Here is a 27,426-nt window from a genome sequence, read left to right as displayed (position 1 = left end):
ACAGAAAGAAATTTCTGAACGAATAGGCTGTTCCCAGAGTGCTGTATCAAGGCACCTCAGTGGGAAGTCTGTGGGAAGGAAAAAGTGTGGCAAAAAAACGCTGCACAACGAGAAGAGGTGACCGGACCCTGAGGAAGATTGTGGAGAAGGACCGATTCCAGACCTTGGGGGGACCTGCGGAAGCAGTGGACTGAGTCTGGAGTAGAAACATCCAGAGCCACCGTGCACAGGCGTGTGCAGGAAATGGGCTACAGAGAAGCAGCACTGGACTGTTGCTCAGTGGTCCAAAGTACTTTTTTTCAGAGTGAAAGCAAATTTTGCATGTCATTCGGAAATCAAGGTGCCAGAGTCTGGAGGAAGACTGGGGAGAAGGAAATGCCAAAATGCCTGAAGTCCAGTGTCAAGTACCCACAGTCAGTGATGGTCTGGGGTGCCATGTCAGCTGCTGGTGTTGGTCCACTGTGTTTTATCAAGGGCAGGGTCAATGCAGCTAGCTATCAGGAGATTTTGGAGCACTTCATGTTTCCATCTGCTGAAAAGCTTTATGGAGATGAAGGTTTCGTTTTTCAGCACGACCTGGCACCTGCTCACAGTGCCAAAACCACTGGTAAATGGTTTACTGACCATGGTATTACTGTGCTCAATTGGCCTGCCAACTCTCCTGACCTGAACCCCATAGAGAATCTGTGGGATATTGTGAAGAGAAAGTTGAGAGACGCAAGACCCAACACTCTGGATGAGCTTAAAGGCCCGTTCACACCAAGGACGATAACTATAAAGATAACGATAAAGATATAGTTCTAAAAATCGTTTTCAGTATTAAAGAACAGCAGCGTCCACACCACAACTATAACGATAAAGACAAAGAAAAACGATATCGTCGGAATCACTTTCAAAACGATTTTTTCCAGCTGATGAACGATAAAAAATTGACAGCCAATCAGAATCCATCCTGCTGTAACGCGCTCGAGAATTTAAAGCGCCAGACGAGCGTGCGCTTAGAATAAACAGAAGATATCGTTCGCTGGTGTGGATGCTAATATCGTTATCTTTATAGTTATCTTTATAGTTATCGTTCTTGGTGTGAACGGGCCTTTAGGCCGCTATCGAAGCATCCTGGGCCTCCATAACACCTCAGCAGTGCCACAGGCTGAATGCCTCCATGCCACGCCTCATTGAAGCAGTCATTTCTGCAAAAGGATTCCCGACCAAGTATTGAGTGCATAACTGAAAATAATTATTTGAAGGTTGACTTTTTTGTATTAAAAACACTTTTCTTTTATTGGTCGGTTGAAATATGCTAATTTTTTGAGATAGGAATTTTGGGTTTTCATGAGCTGTATGCCAAAATCATCAGTATTAAAACCAGTGTTGGGGAAAGTTACTTTTAAAAGTAATGCATAACAATATTTAGTTACTCCCCAAAAAAGTAACTAATTGCGTTACTTAGTTACTTTTTATGGAAAGTAATGTTACGTTACTTTTGCGTTACTTTTCAGTTACTTTTTCTTACCTGGCTGAGGCTTGATCTCTCTCAGGTCTTACAGGTGTTTTTTTGACTGAGAAGTTATTGTACTAGTGTTTAAAGCCGTAATATATTCAACAACAGCCTATACAAGTCAAGCACCTTCATTTTCTTTTAAAAACACATAGGCTATATATTGAATAATAATATAGAATAATATTATATTCGGAGAACTTCCTGATCCCATAGCTATGCATGCTATATAAAAGATCAATAAACATTACAGATTATGGAAAGTAATGTGTTTTTTACTTTTGTACTTATTGTGTGGGTAGAGTAAACTATATAAAGTGAATTCACTATCCATTGTAATAATAAGGAGTGTAATACTTGTTGCCATTATGAAATAAGTTATATCAGGGTAAAAGACATATCTTAAACATTTAAAATGTTTCATTATCATCGTCAGCTTGAAACATTCTGAAAGCTTTGACAAAGTTCGAGCCATTGTCAGTGACCGTGGCAGTTATCTTACCACAAAGAGCATATGAGCTGTGAATTTGCTCTAACTCCGCTGCGATGGTATCGTACGTGTGTCTCCCACGAAATCGTCTGCAGGCGATTGCAGCTTTTTTCCGATGCAGAGTAGCAGGATCTATCCAGTGTACTGTAATTCCCAGAAAACTTTTATTCTGAGCAGTCCATAGATCTGCAGTGGTTGAAACATATTCCAAGTCGGCAAAAGTTTTCTTTAGTTCGGTCTCCATTTCCATATATGCATTATCCAAAAAGCTTGCAAAGGTTTTACGATCGGGCAGCACGCCTCCCGGCCTTTTCCCTGTCACAGAGATTTTGCTGATGATATTTCTAAATGTGGGTGCCTCCACAGTGGACAGCGGCTGCATCTCCTCAACAATAAAAGCAGCAACCAATTTATTGAGTTCAGTGGAACTAATTGTTTTACCTGGTGATGATGAACTGAAATCAAGCTTTTGTTGTTTAGCTTGAGGCTGGGTGGAGGTATCATTCGGCGCTCTCTCTTCCAATTCTGTAGTGCTGTGCTTTGCATGCAGATGTTTTTTTAAATTTGAGGTGGTGTTTTTTTGCAGTTGACAAGAGCTTTTCACCAACACATAATTTACACTTAACGATTATTCCCTTCTCCTTTTTTCTTCGACGATTTCAAAATAATGAGAATACTTCCATCGCAGTAATGTAACGCTCTGGCCTGCCATCTCCGTTCCTGACTAGAGTTTGTTCCCGCGCAGGGCGCGCACGTATCAGTGTTCTACGTGACTACGTTCATTTTAATTCAGTACTTTTTTCTTCTTTTTTTATGCAAATTAATTAAACTGAAAAGTAACTCGCATTACATTTTTAAAAAAGTAACTCAAATATTAATGTGTAAATTTATAAAGTAATGCATTACTTTACTCATTACTCCAGAAAAGTAATATTATTATGTAACGCACGTTACTTGTAACGCGTTACCCCCAACACTGATTAAAACAATAAAAGAACTAAAATATTTCAGTTGGTGTGCAATGAATCTAAAATATATGAAAGTTTAATTTTTATCATTACATTATGGAAAATAATGAACTTTTTCACAATATGCTAATTTTTTTAGAAGGACCTGTACACAGTAAAATTCATTTGTAGTTAAATGCCATAGATAAAAAATAAGATTTAAATTTTGATTTAAACATAGAAAGAGATGAAACTGTTCGAATTGACATTGGTAAGCTGTTCCATAGTTTGGGTCCAACCTTTGCAAAGGATCTGTCCCCTCGATGTTTAAGCTTAGTCCTGCACACAAAGAGTAAACCAAGATCACCAGACCTAAGTGACCTAGTTGGGTTATGAGGGAGTACCAAAACAGAAAGGCAAAAGCCATGTAAACATTTGTAAAAGAAGACTAAAATTTTTTACTCTATTCTAAATTTAACCGGTAGCCAGCGCAGAGACATCAAGATGGGAGTAATGCGATCAAATTTTTTGCTACCGGTCAACAGTCTAGCAGCAGTGTTCTGAACAAACTGTAAATGCCCAATATATGAACTATTAGCTCCATAATAAAGTGAATTAAAATAGTCAAGACGTGTTGTACTGAATGCATGGATAACTGTTTCGCAATTCTTGAGGGAGAGAAAAGTTTTAACTTTTGCAAGGTGGTGTAAATGGAAAAAGCTAGCCTGACTTTGTCATACTCATTTTCTAGGCAGAATTCTAGGTGAGTCTGATACTGCTCCATTGCACTTGAATTATGGGGCGTGTCTTAACCGAACCAGTAAAAAAAAAAAAAACTCTGCACTCAATTGGATAGACCTACAACCAATCAGAGCAACGCAGTAAGTGACGTATGTTGAGCAACGCATAGTTGTCAAGAGAGTTCATCTGCACGCACGCACGCTGGAACTGGAAGAAGTAGGAAAGTAATGAGTTTAAACGATCTTTGCCGCTGTTGTAAAAAGAATTTAAGAATTCGCGGAGTACTTACGAGCACGAATAACATTTTTGAGAGAAACACAAAAGGTGCATGTATATACGAACAAGTTCTCTGTTTAGGATTAGATCTCGACAATAATGAAAATAAATCTTATCGCATTTGTCGGCCCTGTCTCAACTTTATTACACGGTACTTGACTAACTTTAAAAAATGTAAAGACGACGAAAGAGACAAGGCTGAAGAAGCGTGTTCATCTGAGGCTTCAGAGAAAAGAGATCGTGAGCCTACCCCTTCCAAGACGCCCTATCTTACGTAACCGCAGATAGCCTGTCCATCATCGATTAAAGCCCGCCCTGGCAATTTGATTGGGTCGGCCTTCTGGGAGCCGAGCATAATTACTTCTCAATGGATCGAGTCCAGACCGAACTTCCCGTCCAAAAAATGTTGTGGGCGGGGTTCGGGCTGGCACCCAGGCTAGGAAAAAGCATGATTTGACGACAGAATTTATCTGTTTATCAAACCAAAGTCCTGTGTCAATTAAAACGCCAAGGTTTTTAGCGCACGGAGTAACATGAGAAATTAAAATTCCCAGATCCAGATCACCACGATCATAAAAGTAATTTGGTCCAAACAATACAACTTCAGTTTTTTTCTCATTTAAGGCCAAAAATTTTCAGATCCTGTAGGCATGCTAGCAAAACCTCAATAGAACATAATTCGTTACATTTAAGTGGGAGATACAGCTGGGTATCGTCAGCATATAAATGAAACGATACTCCATGTTTAGAAAACAGGGATCCCAGTGGTAGCATGTATAAAGAGAAAAGTGTAGGATCAAGGATTGATCCCTGTGGAACACCACAGGAGCGGTGTACTACTGAAGAAATATGTTTTCCAATACATACAGAAAACTTCTTATTGGTTAAATATGACCGAAACCATTTTAGAACAATGCTCTAAATGCCTACATAACTTTCCAATCTAGAAATTACAATTTTATGATCAATCATATCAAATGCTGAACTGAGATCTAAAAGGATCAAAGCAACAGCATTCCAACTTTCAGTAACGCAGATTCAGAACTATGCAATTTTCTATAACCTGACTGAAAAGTTTTGTATACTGAGTTTGAACTCAGAAAAGACTGTAGTTGATTGAGTACCACCTTTTCTAAAACTTTTGAAATAGATGGGAGATTGGAAATCAGTCTAAAATTGCTTAGCACAGAAACATCAAGATTGGATTTTTTCAAAAAAGGAGTGACGGAAGCATGTTTTAGACAGTCAGGGACCATACCAGTACTCAGACAGATACTGATAAAAAACAGAAGATCAGGCCCTACGATATCTACAATTTGCTTTAAAAAATGTGAAGGAATAAAATCATAATGACAAGAGGTGGATTTTAAATGTGCAATAATAGCTTTACAGGTTTGTAAGGAAATGTGATCAAACACACTCCAGGTGACTGAGCGACTGGTTATTTCAGAAAAGGCATGTGACGTCTGCAGAGATTGGGGTCTTGACAATTTTGTGTTATCAACAAAGAAAGACAGAAAGTTTTCACATAGAGAATCAGACACATCAGAGAAATCAGAGTTTGTGTCCTTACAGAGTCAGTTTAAGCCAGTTGGTTGTTTGGAAGAGCAGAGGTTTTTGACTAATTGTTCTTCACATCGCTGTGACACCCAGTTGCAGGGGAGATGGAATAATGCATTGAATGAAACCCATGATGAATCCAATAATTAATGTCAGCTGTTCACTTTTCATATCAGAAATCCCTCGTTTAAGAAAATTTCCAGAGGGTACTTTTATTTATTAATGGATTCTGCATACCCTACACTCACCGTTGTTTTAAATAATGCATTTTCACCACGAATAGAGGTTACATTATTATTGCATTTTTTTTTCTTACTTTTTTGCTTGGTGCAATCTGCAGTTGAGCATTTATTTTACATGTTGCAGTGCTTCAGTCTGTCTCAAAACTGCTTGACAAAGTGCTCTACTAAAACTTGTGAACAAAATCTCAACCACACCTCTGTATATCTCTCTGGGTGCTCCATCAGTTCCTCTGTGTGCTGCTCCTAGTGATCATCTCATGCATCATAGATGACCTAGATAAAACAGTGTCTTCTAGTTCATTAGTCCAGCTCTATCGTTCATGTACAGAACAAAGACTTTATGCATTTCTGCTGGGCTGGCCTAATGTAAAGACAGCAGCAGAAATGGCAGGAAGATAGCTTAATAAACTACAAGACACAGAGTAATAACTGGCTGTTTTAGAGATCCGCTTCTCGCTTTTTCTTGCAGTCAATAATAGGGGAAGTATTGCTGTCTCCGCTTAAAGTCCCATTTCAGACAATATGGCTCATAAAAGCAGCGTTCAGCGCTGTTCTGCAGCAGAGATCAGTCTTAAACTATGAAGCACGTAGTTTATTTACTTTCACTGTAATTGCAGAGTCATTATTTTTGCTGGGCTACTAGGTTAAAGCTGCATTTCAGTGACTTAAGGTTCATAAAAGCACCTTTAAGTGATAAAGTGCAGTGGAGATGAATCTTAAAATGTTTAATTTATTTAGTCTGTGTGTACTGTAGCTCCAGATTCTTTACGGGGTGCTTCAGAACACACACAAAAAATTAATTTGCACTTGCTGTATGTGTTGTTTTAGGAGCCTACTTTAAATGCAGAAAGTATATTTGATTTAATGCAACTTTCTTTTGTTCATTATTTAAATAATTCCTGTATGCTGCCATGATCAACAGAAGAACTTTTAACAAATTCTCTTTACCACCCACAATAATAATGCAACGTTAACTGTGCCAGGTGAACAAATTTGTAAACAAGGCAGAATTTATAATGAGCTTCATTTTCTCTGAAAAGAGTGACAACGACTTAATTTTAACACTCAGGCTCCATTTATTGTAGATTGCAGGTGGGTTTTGCACTGAAAAACAATATTTTTATGGAAACCCTTTGTTTCCAAACCCATTGCATAAGTTGACTTAGGCCTGTCTAATTACAAATAATGAGATCAGTAATTCTTGATGTAGCTGTGGATAATTTGTAAATCCCGCTCCATTTCTGTTTTTTGCAGGGATGGTCCTGACCAGAGTTCACCCCAGATCGGTCAGTTCAGTGGTAACACAGCCCTGGAGTCAGTCTACAGCACATCCAATCAGATCCTCATCAAGTTCCACAGCGACTTTAGTGGAAGTGGTTTCTTTGTGCTTAGTTACCATGGTGAGAGTCTCCACACACTTCAGGTTCCATTCATAGACATGTCTTACTAGTTTATCCAATCAGCGCCTCACTGACCGCTATGGTTTTTAACAACACAAATAATCATTTGGCCAAACTGTTTAAATACTGTATCATTTGCCTCTGTGAGAAACTGAGTGATTTACACATTTATCTGTTCAAAGGAATTTTAATTGAGGGCAGGTTATATATTCAGACATTGTAGCCTTATGTGTATGTAAGCCACCTAAATATACTTGCACTTCTTTAGAAATGATTCCTTAGGCTTGTTTAATTTTAACCTTGGTACTAAATAGTGTAAGATGCTTTTCAAGAACCTGAGATGATTTGTAAACAGGAATTGGTGAAAGTTGGTGCGGTTTGATTCAATAAATATCTATCTTTACTGTGTCATTTCAATCCCAACCAGGCATTTACATTGGCTTACATTTATGCTTACATTTACATTTTCATATTGACTTGGGTCAGGCTGCTGACTAGTATTTACAGTTTGTTACATGCTTTCATATTGATCCTCGGCGCATGTCAGCTGTCCCTCTGGGCTTAATGATCCTGAGATGCATTTAAAGAAAATGACCATTTTAGATTGTGAGTCACGCCAGCAATCACAAGGTTATGTATAGAGTTCTCTGATTAGTCTGGTTTGTATATTTCCATTCAATTTCACTAAACCCTTAATTAAAGAGAGAGGCTACCTACAAATGAAAAATATTTCATTTATTCACCCTCCTGTCAAAAAAGTATAACTATCTTTTTGCTGTGGAACACAAAAGGAAAGGTTTTGAAGAATGTTCATGCTGCTCTTTTCTATCCTGTCCTAAACCTGCATATGAGAGCTTTATTTGAAGAATTGTCTGAAATTTAAGTTCTTAATCACTGGTCACCATTCACTTTCATTGTATGGCAAAGAGCAGCAAAAAAATCTTCTTTAAATAAAACCTTTTTTGTTCAACCAAATCATTTTTTTAGATTCAGACATAAGGGTGAGTAAATGATCACATTGGTTCTGTTACTCTTTTAATACGCTATATGTTTGTGTTGGCAGTAAAAAACTATTTTTTTGTTAGATTTTATGCTCCAGACCATATTGTTTTGTCACTGAATGAGTTCAGTTTCTTCACTCGTCTTTCGTGGATTGAATTGCTGATGACTAATTTTGCATCTGCAGATATTTTAGACTGTGATGTGCATACATAACAAAGAGAAAGGATCGTCTATATTTGCTCAGATTTGCCCTGGGAATACCTTGTTCCGTCATAATGAGTTTAGTTTTTATTCCGTTTGATTCTGAATAAATGGGACACAGAGCCTGAAAGACAACTTTATTTCCACCAACTGCTTTGATATGAATTAGTAAAAATTATCATCCATTAAACTCAAATATTCATCTAGTATTTAATATGTTATCTAATCATATTAGGGCTCTGTCGGGTCTGCCAATCTGCTCTCTGATGTCGCATCCTCTAGTGTTTTAAAGCCAATCTATCCAAAGCAGCTTAGACAGGAATCTATGGAACATGATTATGAGCTTGGAATGGGCTCTCAAATGCAGAGATCATGCCCTCCAAATTCACTCAGGTTTATTAGCGGGGTTTTACTCAATATTCTGTCCAGACACCAAGGACATCAAAGAGGCATCTCTGAGTTAGAGAAGCGCCAAGTAGCCCATTTTAACGACTTTATTCCAAAGTCTCATTCTAATGGCTCTCAGAAGTATACACACTCACAAACTATCCATTCCTGCCTCTTTGGTCCATGATTCATCAAAGAAAAACTCCAGACAACAACAAAGAATGTTTGTAATTTAATAAATTTAGTGTGTGTGGGTTTTTAAAACACAACCCTCTGTTGTTTTTTACCCTCCTTTTTCACACCCACTTGAAATGCCTCTTATAGGGAAGTATAGTGTCTTCAGCCACATGGCTGCTGATCAGAGCGTCCACCCTCATCTCCCTGGGCTGTCCCATTTGTTGCGGTTCCATTTTGGCCACTTACCCCAAAACACAACAGGGAAGGAGCCACATGCTAAGTGGGCTTCAATAGTTAATTAGCGTGTTTCCAACTCAGCCTTCTGAAACATCAACTTGGCAAGACAAAGCTAGTCTTTAATCTCAGGAAAACTCAGCTCATGATAACCTCAAAGCGAAGAACTCAGAGGTTTCTGATATCCATCTTAATCAGTGTGAAGTCTCTACAATTATGGCTTCATGTCAAACTTCGAATCAACTTGACTACTCCGATGTCCTGTTGCGTTCGCAGTTTTCATTAACGCCAGAATAATTAACTCGCCAATTATGCTGTGCAAACCTACTCTGTAATTATCACCAACACTCGTGGCTATCTATACATTGCACAGGAAAGGGCCACAGTGCTGTTATACTCTCACAACAAATGCATTACTCATGCAATCTGTAGCCAGATAAATTCCTTCTATTCTTAAGTGATTCGCTCATTATGCGAGTCGTTTGGTTCTTGGCGTTTTTAACGACCATGACACGCTCACTTGCAAGCGTGTGTATCCCCTGTCATAGATGTAAGCGATTGATAAGGCTCTGTGCTAACGCCGCAGAGCGGCCCATAGCGCAGTGATAGTCACCCTTCCATGCACCTCAGTGTCACCCTACTTAATCACATCATTATTTGTCACGGCAGGTTCCTCTGTCATTAGTACTGTCTAGATGCCAATGCAAATGTGCTGAACGTCACACTGCGCAGAGGCGGCTTTATCAGAGGCAAAACATTTCAATGAGAAAATAATGGGCTGTACTAAAATAAAATGAGAAGTATCATGAAATATGACGATTAATATTATTAACATCAATGTTTGTCTGTTCAAAAGCTATGCCGGGGTGCAAGCATCTACTATGCCTTCATAAAAAATGGCTTGAACATGAGGGGTATTTTGAGATGGGGCATGGGATGGGGCAAAGGGGACTTTTAGAGATAACTTTGTACAAATGAAAACATTGATTACTAATGCATAAATTCTAATAATAAATTTTTTTTTTTTTTTTTTTGCTTTTATATGTATTTTTCATTACATTTCAATTCATTTTTAAGAGCTTTGAATCTCTTAAAACTCATCAAATCTTTGTGACCACATCTTTTGTCCACTTCTTTTGCAGCCTACCAGTTACGAGTGTGCCAGCCTCCACCAGAAGTGTCAAACGCAGATATCCTGATGGAGAATGATGAGTTAGAAATAGGTATGAACACATGCTATTGGTATTGTTGATAAAAGTGGTTCTGATTCTGTTGTTCTGGACCCCATTGACTTTCTTTATACAGACAAAAACAGTTCTTCAGAACATCTTTTGTGTTCCACAAGTCAAAGAGTTCATAAATCATAGAAGAATTTTCATTTTGGGGGGAACTTTTCCATTAAGAGTCTTTCAAAACAGACCAGGCACTGGTAAAACATCTAGTATAATATAATCACATTTTGGCATTAATGCTCCTTGCAAAAATGCCTTGTGCTTCACATACATTTAGTACCCTAAATAAGACCCGTCCGTAGCATAAACGTTTCACCCACAGGCGTGTTGGCACAAATGATTAAGCCTGGCTTTTCTGGTGCTACAGAAATTAGGACAATACTGTAAACGAGATCACTTTGCCCTGTTGCCTAGACACTGGCAGTGCATAGGAATGCCTCTCCGCATAGAAACACTTCTATGTGTCATACGTTTGATGTTTTCCAGGTGCTTACGCATGATTATTTTTAGATAGGCAATGGTGGCGGGGTTGTCATGCAAAGCCAATGCAAGCAATTCATTAGACAGGCTGCAAACGCTGCCGCTTTACAGCTCAATTATCAACATCTTCAAGTTTAACCTTAAAATATATACATCACGCCCATATCTCTACCATCTGTCTCCATTAAAACCAAGGAGGTTCGCTGTCGCACCTAATTAAATGGACGCTTAATCATTGCGACTCTCTTTCTCTCTTTGCATATCAGGTGATATTATCCGCTATCGCTGTCACCCCGGATTCACCCTGGTGGGGAGCGAGATTTTGACGTGCAGGCTGGGAGAACGGCTACAGATGGACGGACACCCTCCTTCCTGCCAAGGTGGGAATGCTCTTCAAGAACAAAGCCCTTTATATGACAAAGACCCACCAGCTTCCATTAACCAGGATTACGTACCTAATGCATCCCCTTTCAGACACCGGAAGCAGCGCAGAACGGGGGTTAAAGTTTTCAGCGTGTTAGAACATGTTGCCACGGAAACCTCCAACCTCCATCCACCAGTAAATTGCAGGATATTGGGATCGCTAGACTATAAGCTCAAATCACTCAGACGAGCATCATACATGTAATAGAGGGTAAAATGTGATCAGAGGCTGTATTGCTGATAGCCCATGAAGAGCTCAGTCATTCCCTGTCACTGCTCCTTCCCTCACATTCGCTGTTGATGAGTGATGCGGCTCTTGGAGTTTAGTGGCTCAAACAGCTGCTGCCATCAATCTTTCACAGCTCCATCCTTCTCTCTGCATCCCCACGAGAGAGCACTCACTTTGTTAGAATTTGTCCTGTGCTTAGATTCAGGAAAGTGCCTGGAAACAGCAGTTCAATCATTTGTCATGCACATTAAAGCCATTTCGGAGCAGAATAAACAAAGTGAGCCATGGAGCAGGAGAGCTCATGAAGTGTTTTGCAGAGTATGTAACATTTCAGGCTGACTTGATGAAAAATTGTGGCTTTTTTTTTTTTTTTCTCAAGATGACAGACGATGGCCGCCATCTACAGTTTCTGAGGAAATATGATTTTCTGTTTTAAAACTAAGGAATTATTGTGATCAATAGATACAGACCTGATTTCATTAACTATTGAACTAAAGTAATTCAGTTCACAACTTTAGTCTTGGAGTTTAGTTTAGTTTAGTTTAGTTTAGTTTAGTTTAGTTTAGTTTAGTTTAGTTTAGTTTAGTTTAGGTTAGTTTAGTTGAATTTGGTTTGGTTAATTAAGTCTAGTCAACTTTAGTTTTGTTGAGTCGAGTGTAGCCTTCTTTCGTTTAGTTTAGTTTCTCTGAGCTGATTTCAGTTAAGTTTAGTCTTTTTCTAGGATTGTTGAGTCAAATGTAGTCTTGTCTTGTGTTGTCTAGTTTAGCCTAGTTTTATTTAGTTTGTTTAGCTTAATGTAGTCTAATCTAGTCAAGTTCAGGTTTGTTGAGTCAAATGTTGTCTTATCTAGTGTTGCTGAGCTGATTTCAGTTTAATTTAGACGAGCTCAGCTGAACTGAACTAATCTTTTGCTGGGTACCACATGAAACATGAAGACTTTAGTGGAGTGGTGCCACATAAAATATGCCCATCATATTGATACATAAAACCCAAAATTATCTGCTTTGTACAAAATGAATAATTAATAAAATGGGTATTTTTTTCCCCCACAGTGCAATGTCCTGCTCATGATGTCCGATTTGACTCATCTGGGGTGATTTTGAGCCCTGGGTATCCAGACAGTTACCCCAACCTACAGATGTGTTCATGGAGCATCAATGTGGAGAAGGGCTACAATATCACCCTGTATTTTGAGTTTTTCCAGACTGAGAAGGAATACGACATTCTGGAAGTCTTTGATGGTAGAGTTTTTTGTTTTTTTTTCTCGCTTAAACTAGGCTGTTATTGTTAAAGTGTTTAATTTATGGAGATCTTTGCAGCATTGATTTCTCCTGATGCACAAAGTGATAACACAGCTTTTCATTTCACTATTTTTATACAACATATGACGAGTGAATCTTGAATTGATATTAATCTAATAAGACTGGATATGCCTCTCATTTGTGGCCAAGGCCGTTATTACTTACACTCTGTCTGCTTTGCCCGTTTTCAAGATATTTTTTTCAGAAAGTAATTTCAAAAGCCTGAGCCAAATTGTGTTCCACCTAAGCATCGAGCTACTTTTATGAGTTTCATTTTATGAGTTTTTTTGACAGGTATAATTTGGTATAACGGTCCTCCTGAAAACTGTCTCTCTTCTATTTCTTTTGAAGGACCCACAATTCATAGTCAGACACTGGCCACATTGAGTGGTGACCTCCCCACACCCTTCAACATCACCACCACTGGCCACCAGCTTCTTCTGCGCTGGTCAGCTGACCATGGCACCAATAAGAGGGGGTTCCGCATCCGCTATGTCGGTGAGTATCAAAGTATGTATCCATTTAAATTTCTTTATTGCTTGCATGTTTTCCGTCTCTGGTCTGGAATCTGAATGAGCATGTATACTTGGAGCTGTGGAAGTGTGTTTGGGTAGTTGACATGAAACTTTGAGACTTTTAATTAAAAATAATTCATGATTTCAAAAAGAAATTCAAATCTCAAAATTGATATTCCTTTTATTTATGGTATACTGTGCATTATAATGTTGTGATGGCTAGATAAATTTTTAAAATGATTGATTGTAGTTTTAAGTATTTTATTTTTAAATTATTTAGACAAAATAGTATACAATTTTATTAGTTATCAGCTATAACATAAAAATTATTATTTGAGTTTTTTTATCTTTGTATTTTAAAATTGATGCATCCTTATTTATAAAATTTTCAGAACAAAGGACAGTTTAAAGAAACAGATAACAATTCAATATTTACTGACCCTTTTCCTTATACATGCATTTTTTCTATATACATGTACTGATAGGAAAAGAAGTCATTGGATTTTATGTGTCAACTACCAATGTCTGTCAGAATCGTATGAGTGTGACTGCATGTGCATGTATACTGTATGTTTGTGTATATTTGTGTACATGCTGAAAACATTTCTGTGTAGAAGTGACTTTGCATGTTAGGTACTTTGATGGGGGTTTTTTCTCTTCTTTCTCAAGAAAGGGGTACATACTACCTTACATCAGCTCATATATGTTTGACAAATATCCTTTGCAGTTTAGGTTGTGCACTTTACAGTCTCCCGGGAAAAAAATCATAATGATAGAGCAAGAAAAGGGCTGAGACCCATTGGCCCAATAGTGCACTGTGGTTAAGTGAATGCTACACTTGCTGTTGTGGATGTCAACCAAAGACCTGGGAACTCCAAAAACACATATGCGCTCTCTTTCACCACACCTATCTTTCAATTCCTCAGGCTTGAGGGTGTGTGCTCAAATGTATTAGAGTCAGCTGAATAGGGACAGACAAATCTACAGAATGAAGGCTTTTTGTGGTCACTTTAAGTGGATATTTTCCCTAGTGTCTCAGTGGTTTTTCCAAGAAAATACTTTTTACAGACTTGGGAAATGCACTGTTCTCATGAACCCTACCAATTCTTAAGTCAAGTTTGTTTAAAATCTGATGATGATGTACAGTAATTCAGCATGATTTAAGAATGATCCAAAGAGCATCCCATGCTTTAAAGAAAGCAAGAACATCTGACCATCACGCGATTCATATGATTAGTGTACTTATTTGAATAGTGACCTTTAAATAGTGCTGAATCTTATTATTTTGTATTATTATTATTTATTTATTTATTTATTTTGTAAACTTTGTGTTTATTTAAATTAGATCTTGAATTCCAGGTTTTGGTCTCATATGCCGCGTTTCCACTGAAAATTCCCGGGAAGAATTGTACCAGGAACTTTTTTCCCCAGGAACTATTTTCCCCCCAGACCTGTTGCTTTCTGCGTTTCAACCATGGTCTAAAGTACCGTGAAGATTAGGCAAATAGTCTGGTGACGTAGGTCTGCGCGTGTTTCTCAATACAAAGTATGCAAATTTCGGACTTGCATCCTCAGTAGTTCGGACTTTGCGAGTTCGACACGGGAGTGTGATCTCTAGCAGCGTACTTGATCACATCAGTTAGCTCGCCTTGGCTATTTAAATTTTTTGGAAATTGAAAATAGGGGATGCTGATAAACCGTCAATGGATAGGGGTAAGTCAACTGTATTTATACCCTAGTGTTGATTATCTTAAGTGTGCTCCACCTGTGCAAATTAGGCTAAGTATCTGATGTGCTCCTCCCGAACCTTGTTAATAAAACATAATTTCATGACACAATAACAGTTATATTCTGAAAATTATCCGAATAAATGGTGGTTGAAATCACAATGCTGCGTGTACTCAACCAATCAGCATGCTCAGTGCCTAAGTCCCGCCCCCAAAAGTTCCTGACCTCTGAAAAAGTACTACCTCGCGAGCAGGGACTTTCTAGGGCCTTTCACACCACTTTAGTTCCAGAACTAAATGTACAGTACTAAAGTACTGGGACAATTTTGCGCGAACTGTTTCCAGTACCATTTAAAGGGTTGCATTCCCACCGAGAGTGTGTACTAGGACGTGACGTATGTCGGTCGACAGCGATATCATTAGTGCGCGGCTTTCAACAATGTTAACAAATGAAGAACAACGTTAACAACAGGAGGATGGAGGACTCTGTGATCGGAGCTGTGTTTTTGTTGTGTCTCGCGGGTTTCACAATAATGGACATGGAATGTCAATGAATACGTAAGGCGATTGAAAGAACGGAAAGGTGGACTAAGAATCTCCACAACAACTGGCAGTGCTACATTTGTTTGAACGCGTTTTGCCAATCAATGTGTACTTACATCACGGGTAGTACCAGTTGTGCTGGTTAGACCCTGCTCCGGAGAAGTTCCTGCGGTGCGAAAACGCCCAAAAGTGGGTAGTTCCAGAATTAGTTCTGGTACTATGAAAAGGTTCCTGCGGTGCGAAAGGCCCTTCTGAGGGGCATTTTTTTACCCCAAACTTTATTTAGATCCTGGTTCATGCGGTGGAAACACACCGAGAATCAGCCCAAAGTCCCTAGTTCCTGGGTAAAGTTCCAGGGGTGGAAACATGGCTATACTTTTAGACCCCGTAAATTGATGAGATAATATTGATGATGAAAATGAAATGAAAATATTTTTTTTATTTTTTAATTATTAGGCTATATTATATCATAATGCGTTTTTGTTTTATTTTTTTCAAAAGCTTAAAATCTTTGTTTATTTCCAGATTCAAATTAGATTTTAGTCCCAGATTTTAAATATGGTCTCATACTTTTAGACCCCACTGAACTGTAAAAAAATTTTTTTATTTTATTTTGTATTATAGTATTATATATTCTAAATATGGTCTCATAATTTTAGACCCAACTGTACAGTATATAGATAAAAAAATATTAAATGCTGATACCTTCACTATAAATAACCTTCACTATATAAGGGGCAGTTGTGGCCTAATGGTTAGAGTGTCTGACTTTTTGAGTCTCTGTACCAGCAGGAATTATAGGTGTAGGTGTTCCACCCTCAATACCACGACTGAAGTGCCCTTGAGCAAGGCACTGAACACCCAACTGTTCCTCGGGTAGCACAGCAGAAATGGCCACTACTAAGAGTGTGTGTGTGTGTGTGTGTGTGTGTGTGTGTGTGTGTGTGTGTGTGTGTGTGTGTGTGTGTGTGTGTGTGTGTGTGTGTGTGTGTGTGTGTGTGTGTGTGTGTGTGTGTGTTATTTTCACTACTCACTGCTGTGTGTGTGCACTTGGATGGGATAAATGCAGAGCACAAATTCTGAGTATGAGACACCATACTTGGCCACACGTCACATCACTCACTCAATATATAACATCACTATTCATTCAGCAATCTGGGCTGGTAACCATAAGGGGTTTAAACCCATGCAAGGGGCAATCCTGGGGCGATCCTTGAGCTATCACCATTGTGCCCTTGAGCAAGGCACTTTACCTCGGGTTGCTCCTGGGGACTGTTCCTATAACTCTATTAATTCCACATGGTCATGTGGCAAATAAAGACTTTGTTCTGTACTTTACTGAGTGGTAATGTGCGTATCATATTACTGCAGTGGCAGGTGCTCAGATTTATTCTCATATCAACACTGTATGTGTAGATATTATTTTCAAAGTGCTCTGGAGTGTTATGAAATCTACCCTACCCTCACAAGTCACTAGTTTTTCTTAACTTGGACTTGCTCGTGCTTTCTGCAGTTAGCAACATATTCTCACTTAGCAATATTTCTTCACTGGCTTTCCATCAAAAGGACTTAACTCCTTTCAGGAAGGCCATTTCTAGTGGAGTGTACCAACACTGCTCACCTCAGTTTTGTTTTCCTTCACAGTTGGATGTTCAGAACTCAGATTTTACTGGTGTTAGGGCTGCAAATCCGGGCTGAACTTCTGTTTAACTCAAGCCTGGAGTGAATATAACCATATGAGGTGCCCGTGAGAGTGGAGGTCAGATGCTTAAACTTCCTCTAACCTGCCTCTTTGAGATATAAATAGGCCTCATACCTACATCGTCTTCACACTTCTGTGGTCGGTGCAGGTGCAGAAGGAAGTCATGTTCGGCCATGTGTTTCTGAGTGTCTTTGAACTGAGATGAAATGCAAACCGACATCCCACGTTCTAAGTGCTTTTCAGGCTTTAGCATCCTGTCAGGTGTTTTCGGCTTGTGAAATCAATGATGAATGGCTTGTTTATTTCCATCGTTAGGATGTGAAAATTTCCATATCAACATGTTAATACTTTGTTTCAGTTCAAAGTCTGAAAATCAGTTTGAATTCACTCACAGTCTGTTGTGAAACTTGGGTAGAACCAAGTCTAACATTGTGAAAGCTTCTTTTTGTCTGTGGAGCTCTCTGTTGCTGTCAAAGTCTCTTGCTGAGTTTGATTGACATGGTTATTGATGTGCTTATGTTCCGTTTCAAACTGTGCCTTCAGAAGGTATTCACCCCCTTGAATTTTCTCACATTCTGATCCTGTTACACCATCAGATTGTAAAACATATTTTAAAACACTGTATTTTTAGCTCTACTCTAAGCATTCAATACAAGTATCATTTGTAGTATTCGCAGAGTAATCCAGTACGGCCATTCCAGAATTCTAACTTTCCATTCAAGACCTTATTATTTTGTAGTATTGGCCACATTTTTTGGTTAATTTGTCTTGCTGAATGGTCTTAGCCTAACTTAGCATAACTTTTTTTATATATATATATTTATTTTTTCATTTATTTTATTATTCTGCCAGATAAATTTCATTAATTTGGGTCCGTCTTTTATTTACAGCAATCTTTTTTATTTTATTTTAAAGAATTGTGGGGAAGTGAGAATAAATAATACTATTAAAAATCAGTTAATTTGACTTGGCACATAATAGCAGAAGAAGTACTTTTATACATTCTGAATGCACTGTTTATGAATGGCATGCTTATGTGTGACTGAGCTTAAAACAATAGACTTAATACTTAGCAAAGAATTTTTAAGAAATTAATTGAAACAATTAATAAACCATTAAATTATGAATGGTGGTGTTTTTTTATTATTATTTTTTTTACAGGTTTTTTGAAAGGTCCTCCTTTTTCATATCTTAGATGTATATTTGAAATTATTGTACAAATGCATTTGTTTACAGCACAAGTATTGATAAATATGGGCATATTGTTTTACATTTTTATACAGTTACTACAAAAAGCATTTATAGGCTTATACACTCTAGATTTCATTTCATTAGATAACAAATCAAACCATTTGTTGTTAAATAAATATAGCAAAATGACCTTTCATATGAAACGTGGATACAGTCTACTGTTTTACAATTAAGACAAAAGGCATTAATATGATGAAATACACCTGTGGTTAGTGCTACTGTAGGAGACTTTGAGGAGAATTGACTTCATGCATCCATCTGAAGTACTGTGGGACCAGTGGGTTAAATTGCATAAGTGACTGAAACTTTTTAAGTGCGTTTTGAGAAAAGGTCATAATTGATTCAATTAAATTCATGCATTTTTTAAACTGTGACTTAAGTTCTCAAATAATTTGTGTACCTATTTTAAAAGTTAAAAGAAGAAGAATTATTTAGCAGAAGTTTAAAAAGAATTCTTTCCAGAATTATCTTCTGTAATATAAATTCCATTGCTAAATTTCAGCGGGCGAAAAAAGTAATAAACCAGATAATGTGACCTTTTCACAAATGATAAAATATTCATCTGCAACCTGTGTCTCCAAATGTCTCCAAGACACCAGGCTGAGGCATGTTGAATGAGGCACATAGGAGTTTTACAGTATGATATTAAAGCAGAAAGGCCTTCAGAAAGTATTCAACCCCTTGAAGCTTAGAACTTCTATGTGCTGAATGAATGAATGAGCCCCATGTCACAGGGGTCTGCTCTGGGTGGTGATTAAGGAACTGATGGGGTCTGGTTTCTAACTGTCTGTCTGAACAGCTCTGTACTGCAGCACCCCAGACTCTCCCCTCCATGGATCCATAAGCAGCCAAACAGGAGGACACCTAAACAGCCTGGTACGCTGGGCCTGTGACCGTGGATACCGGCTTATTGGGAAGAGCACCGCCATTTGCAAGAAGACCCCCTTCGGCTACTATGCCTGGGACGCCCCGGTTCCTGCTTGCCAAGGTAAGACCCAGCAAATCAGGATGTTTGCTAGTCCATTTTGATTTGAGTGACCTGATAACCCAAGTACATTGTATGTTCAATACAAAACTTTATGATCATTAGGCATTTAACCAGCTTCAACATTAATGTTATTTACTAGCACAAAGTATTTCTGATTTGCAAAAACAATGACCATCTTCAAACTGAGATATGGGAAAGTATTCTGGTTCTGGGTTCAGTATTTTCTCAAATTTCAAACTTTGAATTAGATTTATAAATAATAATTTTCACCCCCTCAAGGATAAGGTGTGGCATTTACAATAGAAGTAAAGGGACCAATTTCTGGAATTTTTCTAATAATTTAATTTAATATGATTCCTGTAATCTTTCAGTAATTTTAGAGTTTTAGGCTTTACAATATCATGGCAATTTTTAAAAAAATTGACTAAAACTTTGCACAGCAAAGGCTTTTATCTAAAATAATTTTAACACTAATATTGTTTAAAGGGATAGTTCACCCAAAAATGAAAATTTTGTCATTAATTACTCTAAAACACACAAATTGAGATATTATTGATGAAAACCGAGAGCTTTCTGACCCTGCACAAACAGCAACTGAACTACCAAGTAGGCCCAGAAAGGTAGTAAGGACATTGCATGTGTAGAGGTAATCTCGTGAATGTACAGTGGAGACTGACACAGAAGAGAGAATTGTTGAATAAAGTCATTATTTTTGTTTCCTTTGCGGACAAAAAGTATTCTTGTAACTTCATAAAATTACGGTTGAACCACTGATGTCACAAGGACTATTTTAACATTGTCCTTTCTGGGCCTTGGATGTGTCAGTTGCATTGCTGTTTGTGCAGGGTCAGAAAGCTCTTGGATATCATCAAAAATATCTTAATTTGTGTTCCGAAGATGAACGAAGGTCTAACAGGTTTGGAACGACATGAGGGTGAGTAATTAAAGACAGAATTTTCATTTAGGGGTGAATATCCTTTTAATTTTTTTTTTATGACTAAATTAATGCCACGTCAACATTATGCCACAAATGCTGTCATTTAAGTATTAAACTTGCATTGAGCTTGTATTCTTTTCACACCTGTATTTTGTTGACTAAAACAACCAACAGACCTTTTTTAAAGTCTGCAGGTAATAATTCAGTGCTTGCAGATATGATCAGTAATTTACCTGATGCATCTCTAACAAGCTTTTACGGTCAGTGATGGAGACGCAGTAATTACTGTCGCTGCTCTTCTCACTGATACTGTTTATTCATGATCTGTTTCACTTGTCACATTAATGACTAATCTTCAGAGCTCTCTTTATCCATCTGTGTGGTTTATCCTGCTCCATCTATCCTCTCAAACGCAGCTTCACAGTAGAGTAGATGAGCCTGACTAAATAGTTTCTGAGGCCACACAGTAATGCAGGGCCTCTACTCCTGCACTAATGTGACAGAATGGACCCCTACTCCCTCTAAGGGCCACAGGCTCTGGTGCCACTAACATCAGGTGACGCTTAAATGACTCTGTAAACTTCCAAAAGCATTCTGGGCACTTTTCATTTTTTGTTATCCTAAAGCAAAGCAACAGTTCATCGCGCGTCACTGTCAAAGGCCACTCTTGGTGAGGAACGGCTTTATGCATGATGTGTGCTCTTTAATTACTGGGAGGTTATTGTTCGGATTCTAATGGCTGAGCACTGACAGTCGGATGGTTATTCATACTTAGCGTCATCTAAAAGTACTGCGTGTTGATAAATAATATGTTCCAGTGCTGCTTGTGTAAGGGAGAAGGAGAGCAAGAAGCAAGACGGAATGTTCCATTGGCTGGTTTGCCACACTGGTGACAAGTATAGTTATAGTGGAATAGTTCAACTCTTTGAGTGCTATTTCATTGTTTATGAAAAAGGTCTGCCATTATATGCAGGCGAACCTTGATTGTCTGAAGTCATAGAGTCATTATTTTGCCCTTCTCTGTTTGACTTTTCTATTAATACATTTAATACAATATTGATCTCTCTTATAAAGTGTTCAGCGTAAACCTGAGTAACTTTACACTAAACTTAATGAATTGACTAGGCTCCTTAATTCCAATTCTTAATGTAACACCAGGCAGTGACATTATAAAGTATTCTGTGCTTTCAACTTTGTGGAGAACTTTAGTTTGGGGGTGGCCGTGTGCCATTCTTTTTCTTCTTGTTATTATAATTATTAATTATGAATATGCTGATATTAAAATTCAGGCCAACACCAAAAAGACAATAATTATTTTCTTGTCATGGATGATATTACATTTTGTCTAAATTAATTAAAAATTAAACACTTTTGAATCTAGGCATCACAAGATTATAATGTACAGCAAGGAAAATGAATATTCATTTCAAGTTTATTTGTATGGTTTTTTTAGTGTTATTGTTTTTTTTTTTTGTGATTTACAGAAAATTCAGTTTTTTACATTATATTTAGTAGTAGCTTATCAGTGGTGGCTTTCAGTTAATGCACATACATACAGCAGGAATGTACAGAAAAATCTATTAAAGACGTAATCAAACAGACGATGAACACTATAAACAGCAATTATTTGAGATTTGTTACATAATTACATTTCACAGTGGTATTAAATTAGCATTTATAAAGACTATAAAGATAAATGTAAACAATGTCTTCTCTCTCAGCTGGTAACCGATATGGTACAAATATATCATGCATACCTAAATTCTGATGCTGTGCCAGTTTGGATAGACCACATCCTTTTGGCCAATATATCTGTAGTGGCTTTTTTACTCATAAATGTAGTATTGACCTTTAATAAAGCCACTTCGTGTTCATAAGCACCTGAAAAGCAGGTCCAATTGCATCTTATAAAACCAGCCAATCAAATAACCAATTTTCAATGCTCTGATGGTGAAATATTCTAATGGGGTAATAAGCAATGATGAGAGGTTTTTTTAATTATCTTGTCATAATTATATCTTCAGCTTATTACTTAACATTCCATATGTCTATCTCATTTTCACACCCATAAGCTGTCTCCTGTGGGGTGCCCAAGGCTCCTGTGAATGGAGGAGTGCTTGCTATGGACTACTCAGTGGGTACACGTGTGACCTACTTCTGCAACGATGGCTACCGGCTGTCCTCCAAAGACTTGACCAGTGCTGTGTGCCAGCCTGACAGCACCTGGAGCAACCACAACAAAGTCCCTCGCTGCTCAGGTACAGGCCCGCTCATAGAGATGCAGAAGCCCCTCAGCATGAATTTTACAGCAGATAAAGAGATCAAGAGACAGTAAAAGTAGAAGGAGATGGACTCGTACACAGAAATAATCGCCTTTTAATACAGTGTGTTTACTCATTATTTCGGTAAGAAAAGCAAATTTTATAATACTGTTATTGTCAGATTTTATTGCTGATTTGGAATGTGTTATGAAAACATAATTTAGACAAACTGTTTTGAAAATTGCAGTGTTTTTCCATTCAAGTAGGCAGGAGCTTTGCTTGTATTCCTATTGGCTAAATAGAAAATAGCTGCCTGGGGCAATACAAGATGGCCGCTGAGTGAATCGACGTGCCTTAAAGGGTCTTTGAGAGATTTCTTTGCTTCAGCTTTAATCATCATTTATTTATGAGCCAATTATATCTGCCAAAATGATGCCTCTGTTTCAAAAACGTGAGCTGCATACTTGGGCTGCATTTTAAAGCATCAATCTCAATACAAAGCCTGTTTCCAAAGGTAGGGATCAGAATTGCTGCCTTCTAAGACTTCTACATGCCTTCTATTTAGAAAAATTCTAAAGCAGCATTGCATTTATCCTTTGTAGTGAATGCAATCCCATTATACATAATGGCAACAAAAAAAAATCAATTTAAGATATAATATTCAAATTGTAAATAAACTTACATTTGATAAAAAGTTAATTGTTATTCTGTATTTGTGTGTGTGATGTTTAATTATGCTTATCAGAGATTTTGCTGTAGTGGTATGCTAACACCAAACTGTGAATAATGCTGTTTGACACATGGAGTTGCTGCCGTTCCAAATAAGTCAAATCAGTTTTAGTTATCATGCTGCCTTTGAAGACAGATACCTATGACAATAGCATGGCAGCTCAATACATTTTGAAACAGAACCATTACAAAAATATTGACACCTTACTAATGGGTGGGCATTGAATTCTGAATATTGATTTTGGTGTATTTGCTGCATAGTTGTGGTTTGCCCAAGTATCGGATCTTTCTCTCTGGAACATGGAAGATGGCGGATCGTTAACGGTTCGCATTATGAGTACAGGACCAAAATCATCTTCACCTGCGATCCTGGCTATTACCGCTTAGGCCCTGCCCACATTCAGTGCATGACGAGTGGTGTGTGGAGCTGGAAGAACGAAAGGCCTCACTGCCAAAGTAAGTGTATAATTCAACTCCAATCCAGCAGCTGTTTGGCTCTGTTAGTCAAATGATTAAACCTTCCAGATTGTCCTTGTTTGTCTTATCCTCTCTCTTGCATCCGCAGTCATCTCGTGTGGGGATCTGGCCACGCCTCCCAACGGCAAGAAAATTGGAACTCAGACTTCCTTTGGGGCCACAGCCATATTTACATGTGACAATGGATATATGCTGGTGGGATCTACTGTGAGAGAGTGTCTATCTTCTGGTCTGTGGAGTGGAACAGAGACGCGTTGCTTGGGTAATGTGGTGTACATTCACTGCTGCTGTTCACATCTGCATGTTTGCCTGGCAGTGGTCCAACTTGATTTTTAAACCTTGTTAAGTGTGACAGAGTCGTCATCATCCTAGTTTCTAGTAGTAACCATTCAGAAGTTGGTGCTTAAGCTTTGTATTTATTATAACTTTACCACATTGTAATTAATGTCTTGTTAATTAAGTGTGAATGTATCCACAGTATGTATGTGTATGTATATATTTATGTGTGTGTGTGTTTCTCTATACTATTTTCTATGATTTAGACAGTTGTGCTGCTTATATTTTTGTTGAAACCATGATAATTTTTTTTCCCAAATTCTTTTATGAAAAGAAGGTTCAAAAGATCATCAATCCTTTCTGAATAACAGTATTAACTTAGTTTAAAATAAACCTTTCTGACCCCAGACTTTAGAACACAGCTCAAAATACACACACATACCGTAGTGTCTAAGGGCTTGAAGTACATTTGGCCTCAATCATGTTTCTTTCTCCTGCTTCACTGAAGGTCTCACTTTTTTGAATTTACATGCACTCCTAAGGCGCTTAATTACATGTAGCAGTTTGTCTCTCTAAAAGCATTGGATGTTAATATTTTACTGTGTAATGTAGCTGCTGCTCAGACCTCTCACTTTAATCTTTCTCTCTTCTCTTTCCTCTCCTTTCAGCTGGCCACTGTGGTTTACCCGAGCAGATCGTCAACGGTCAGGTGATCGGGGAGAACTTCGGCTACAGAGACACGGTTGTGTACCAGTGTGTCTCCGGCTTCCGCCTCATCGGCTCCTCTGTGCGCATCTGCCAACAAGACCACAACTGGTCCGGACAGCTGCCCATCTGCGTCCGTGAGTTTGGGACTAGCACTTTTCTCTCTCAGACAAGCTGTGGAAAATTACTGGATCCATGAATAGATTAGTTCAGACAGAGTAGCTAAAGCACCAAACACCAAGTTAAGAATCATATATTTTTTAATTGTGTCTAACACAATAAATTAGTAAACTTAATTATAAAAATGTGTTAATGAGTATCTGGCCTGTATGTTTAATAATATTGAAATAATATATAGTAACATATTTAGATCTGCCACAATAATATCCTCATATGTGGCCTTTTCTCAGCAAATATATTCATATATGCAATTCATTCTGATTAATCAATAAGCTTAACATGTCATTAATTCAGTTAAAGCTTTGAATCAATCGACAGCCTTAATTTTAGCACATGCTACTGTTGCAGTTTTTAAAGGTGCTGAATGTAGGATTGACACCAGGTGGTTGAACTAGGTATTGCAGTCCAAATTCAAAATATTTGGAGAGGTTTTTTTTCACCCGCCCCCTCCTCCTCAGACTTGACGCACAAGCAGGTTGCCAGATTGATGACACCAACAGGAATAAGCGCACTTGACGTTAATTTATGTATTTTGTTTTTTTTTCCGACTGGTGGCAAAGGGTGGTGGAGATATAATTTTGTGTAATCTGGCAGTGGGCGGGCTTCACAAACCAATAATGAAATATGCTGCGGCCCGGAACGCACATTTTCAAAGGAGAATAACTGTCTGTAGCATTGTTTTTCAGCTAAACAAGTATGTTAACTTAGCATGTTTCTTAAATATCTGCAAACATAGTATGGTATTTTTATGCTTTAGTAGAGTAAAAATCTTACATACAGCACCTTTAACTACTACTATATCTGGGACACAGAGAGTAACTCTATTGTAAACAAGAATAAGGGGACATGACATCATGATACAGACTCTCCTCAGAGCTCTGTTTCTTCTTCTTAAATGGCACTGGCATTTAAAGAATCCACCTTAACAGCCCTCTTTATTTAGGGAGCTATTTATATTTTAAAAAATGTGCTGTCACTGTCATCTCCCACTGCACAGTGACACACTGGGTCCACGCTCACAGCCGACATTTATCAGACACGCATTGCAGCAAGTCTGCCTCACTTCAATGGGGGAGTTTATTTGTTTGAAGAACATTTAAATGAAATTAGCTGATAAAAAGGAGCTGCAAAGAAATGAGTGAAGTAACTCTCACCAAAAGCTGCAGGATTTATTCACATTATCTTCCATTTTATTAAAGAGATTTAGATTATTAAAGAAATTTTGTAATTTGCATTTTTGGATGAACTATTCCTTCAAGAGACAAGGGTATTGATGAATTGTCAAGGCTGATCCTATATTTTTATGTCCTGAAAGCCTTGTGATACAGTATCATTATGTACAAAATCAGCAAATAGTTTAAAGTTGGTAGGTTTCAAGTGGTGGTTTAAAAATGGGTCTGGCTTGAGATAATATCTGGGTCCTCTGCAAAACTGTTTAAGAACCACTTTGGTAATATTTGACTGTCATTTGATTTGATTTGATTCAGCTTTCATTCATGTGGCATCTCCTGAATTATCTTTTGGAGAATAGCAGTAAATTACAGTGAAAACAGTGCTACTGAGATGTCTATTTTGATGATGGTGATTGTTGCTTCTGCAATACAGTACTTAAACATTGCATCTGAAACAATCACAGAGCTGTTTTGCATCTACAAATCATCTCTCACTTTCTGGAGTGGAAGTAAGCAAAAAGGAAGAAAGACAATTTTAATGCCAGACAAGTTGCACCAGTCCTCAATGGATCTAACCAATAGCAGCTGACATACTTGATGTATTAATCGTTTACTCGATTTAAAAACCCCATGAAATAAATAAATATTGGAGTTTGTTGCAGTTCTTTTAGTTTGGGAGTCTATTTGCTTGTGTACTCTTAAATGTTTGCAATCAGTTTTCACAAAATACATTCTTTAGCATAATATACTGTATATATATATATATATAGAGAGAGAGAGAGAGAGAGAGAGAGATGATTGATCCTGCACTCAAGAGTATCCACAATTTTTTCCAATTAGATGCTTTCTAGAATTAGATAGTCCCCTTTAACTAAGACCACCTACCTTTGATTAGAAATTTACAAGTTGTAAGTTCTCGACTGCAATGTACATTAAAGGCTTTTTAAAGACCCTCACTTCCTATTTTAGTAGGAAATATGTCCTCACAGGAAAGAAAACCATGCTTTTCAAGAGATTTCTGGGGGTCTTTAAGCGTAAAAGGTTTTGTCACATCTATGCTATCTACATTTCACAAGCTTTGCACTACAAGCTAAAATCACAGTTTGTAGGACATTAAAAAGAGGGAAATGTGTGGGTACATTT

General features: G+C 37.9%; 1 protein-coding gene across 1 annotated transcript in view; it reads left to right on the top strand.

The window, feature by feature from the left end:
• Positions 1–27,426, top strand: part of LOC109112264 (CUB and sushi domain-containing protein 3-like) — a 369,075-nt gene that overhangs the window by 293,710 nt on the left and 47,939 nt on the right. The window contains 10 exon segments of the mRNA XM_042777094.1: positions 7,009–7,154; positions 10,298–10,378; positions 11,134–11,247; positions 12,572–12,760; positions 13,172–13,318; positions 19,358–19,546; positions 22,556–22,741; positions 23,735–23,929; positions 24,039–24,212; positions 24,895–25,068. Coding sequence (XP_042633028.1) covers positions 7,009–7,154; positions 10,298–10,378; positions 11,134–11,247; positions 12,572–12,760; positions 13,172–13,318; positions 19,358–19,546; positions 22,556–22,741; positions 23,735–23,929; positions 24,039–24,212; positions 24,895–25,068 — 1,595 coding nt within the window.

The sequence above is a fragment of the Cyprinus carpio genome, chromosome A19 (genome assembly GCF_018340385.1).
Source record: "Cyprinus carpio isolate SPL01 chromosome A19, ASM1834038v1, whole genome shotgun sequence".
Lineage (NCBI taxonomy): Eukaryota > Metazoa > Chordata > Actinopteri > Cypriniformes > Cyprinidae > Cyprinus > Cyprinus carpio.
Note: the sequence above shows the minus strand (reverse complement) of the source record. Positions and strands in the feature narration are given on the sequence as shown.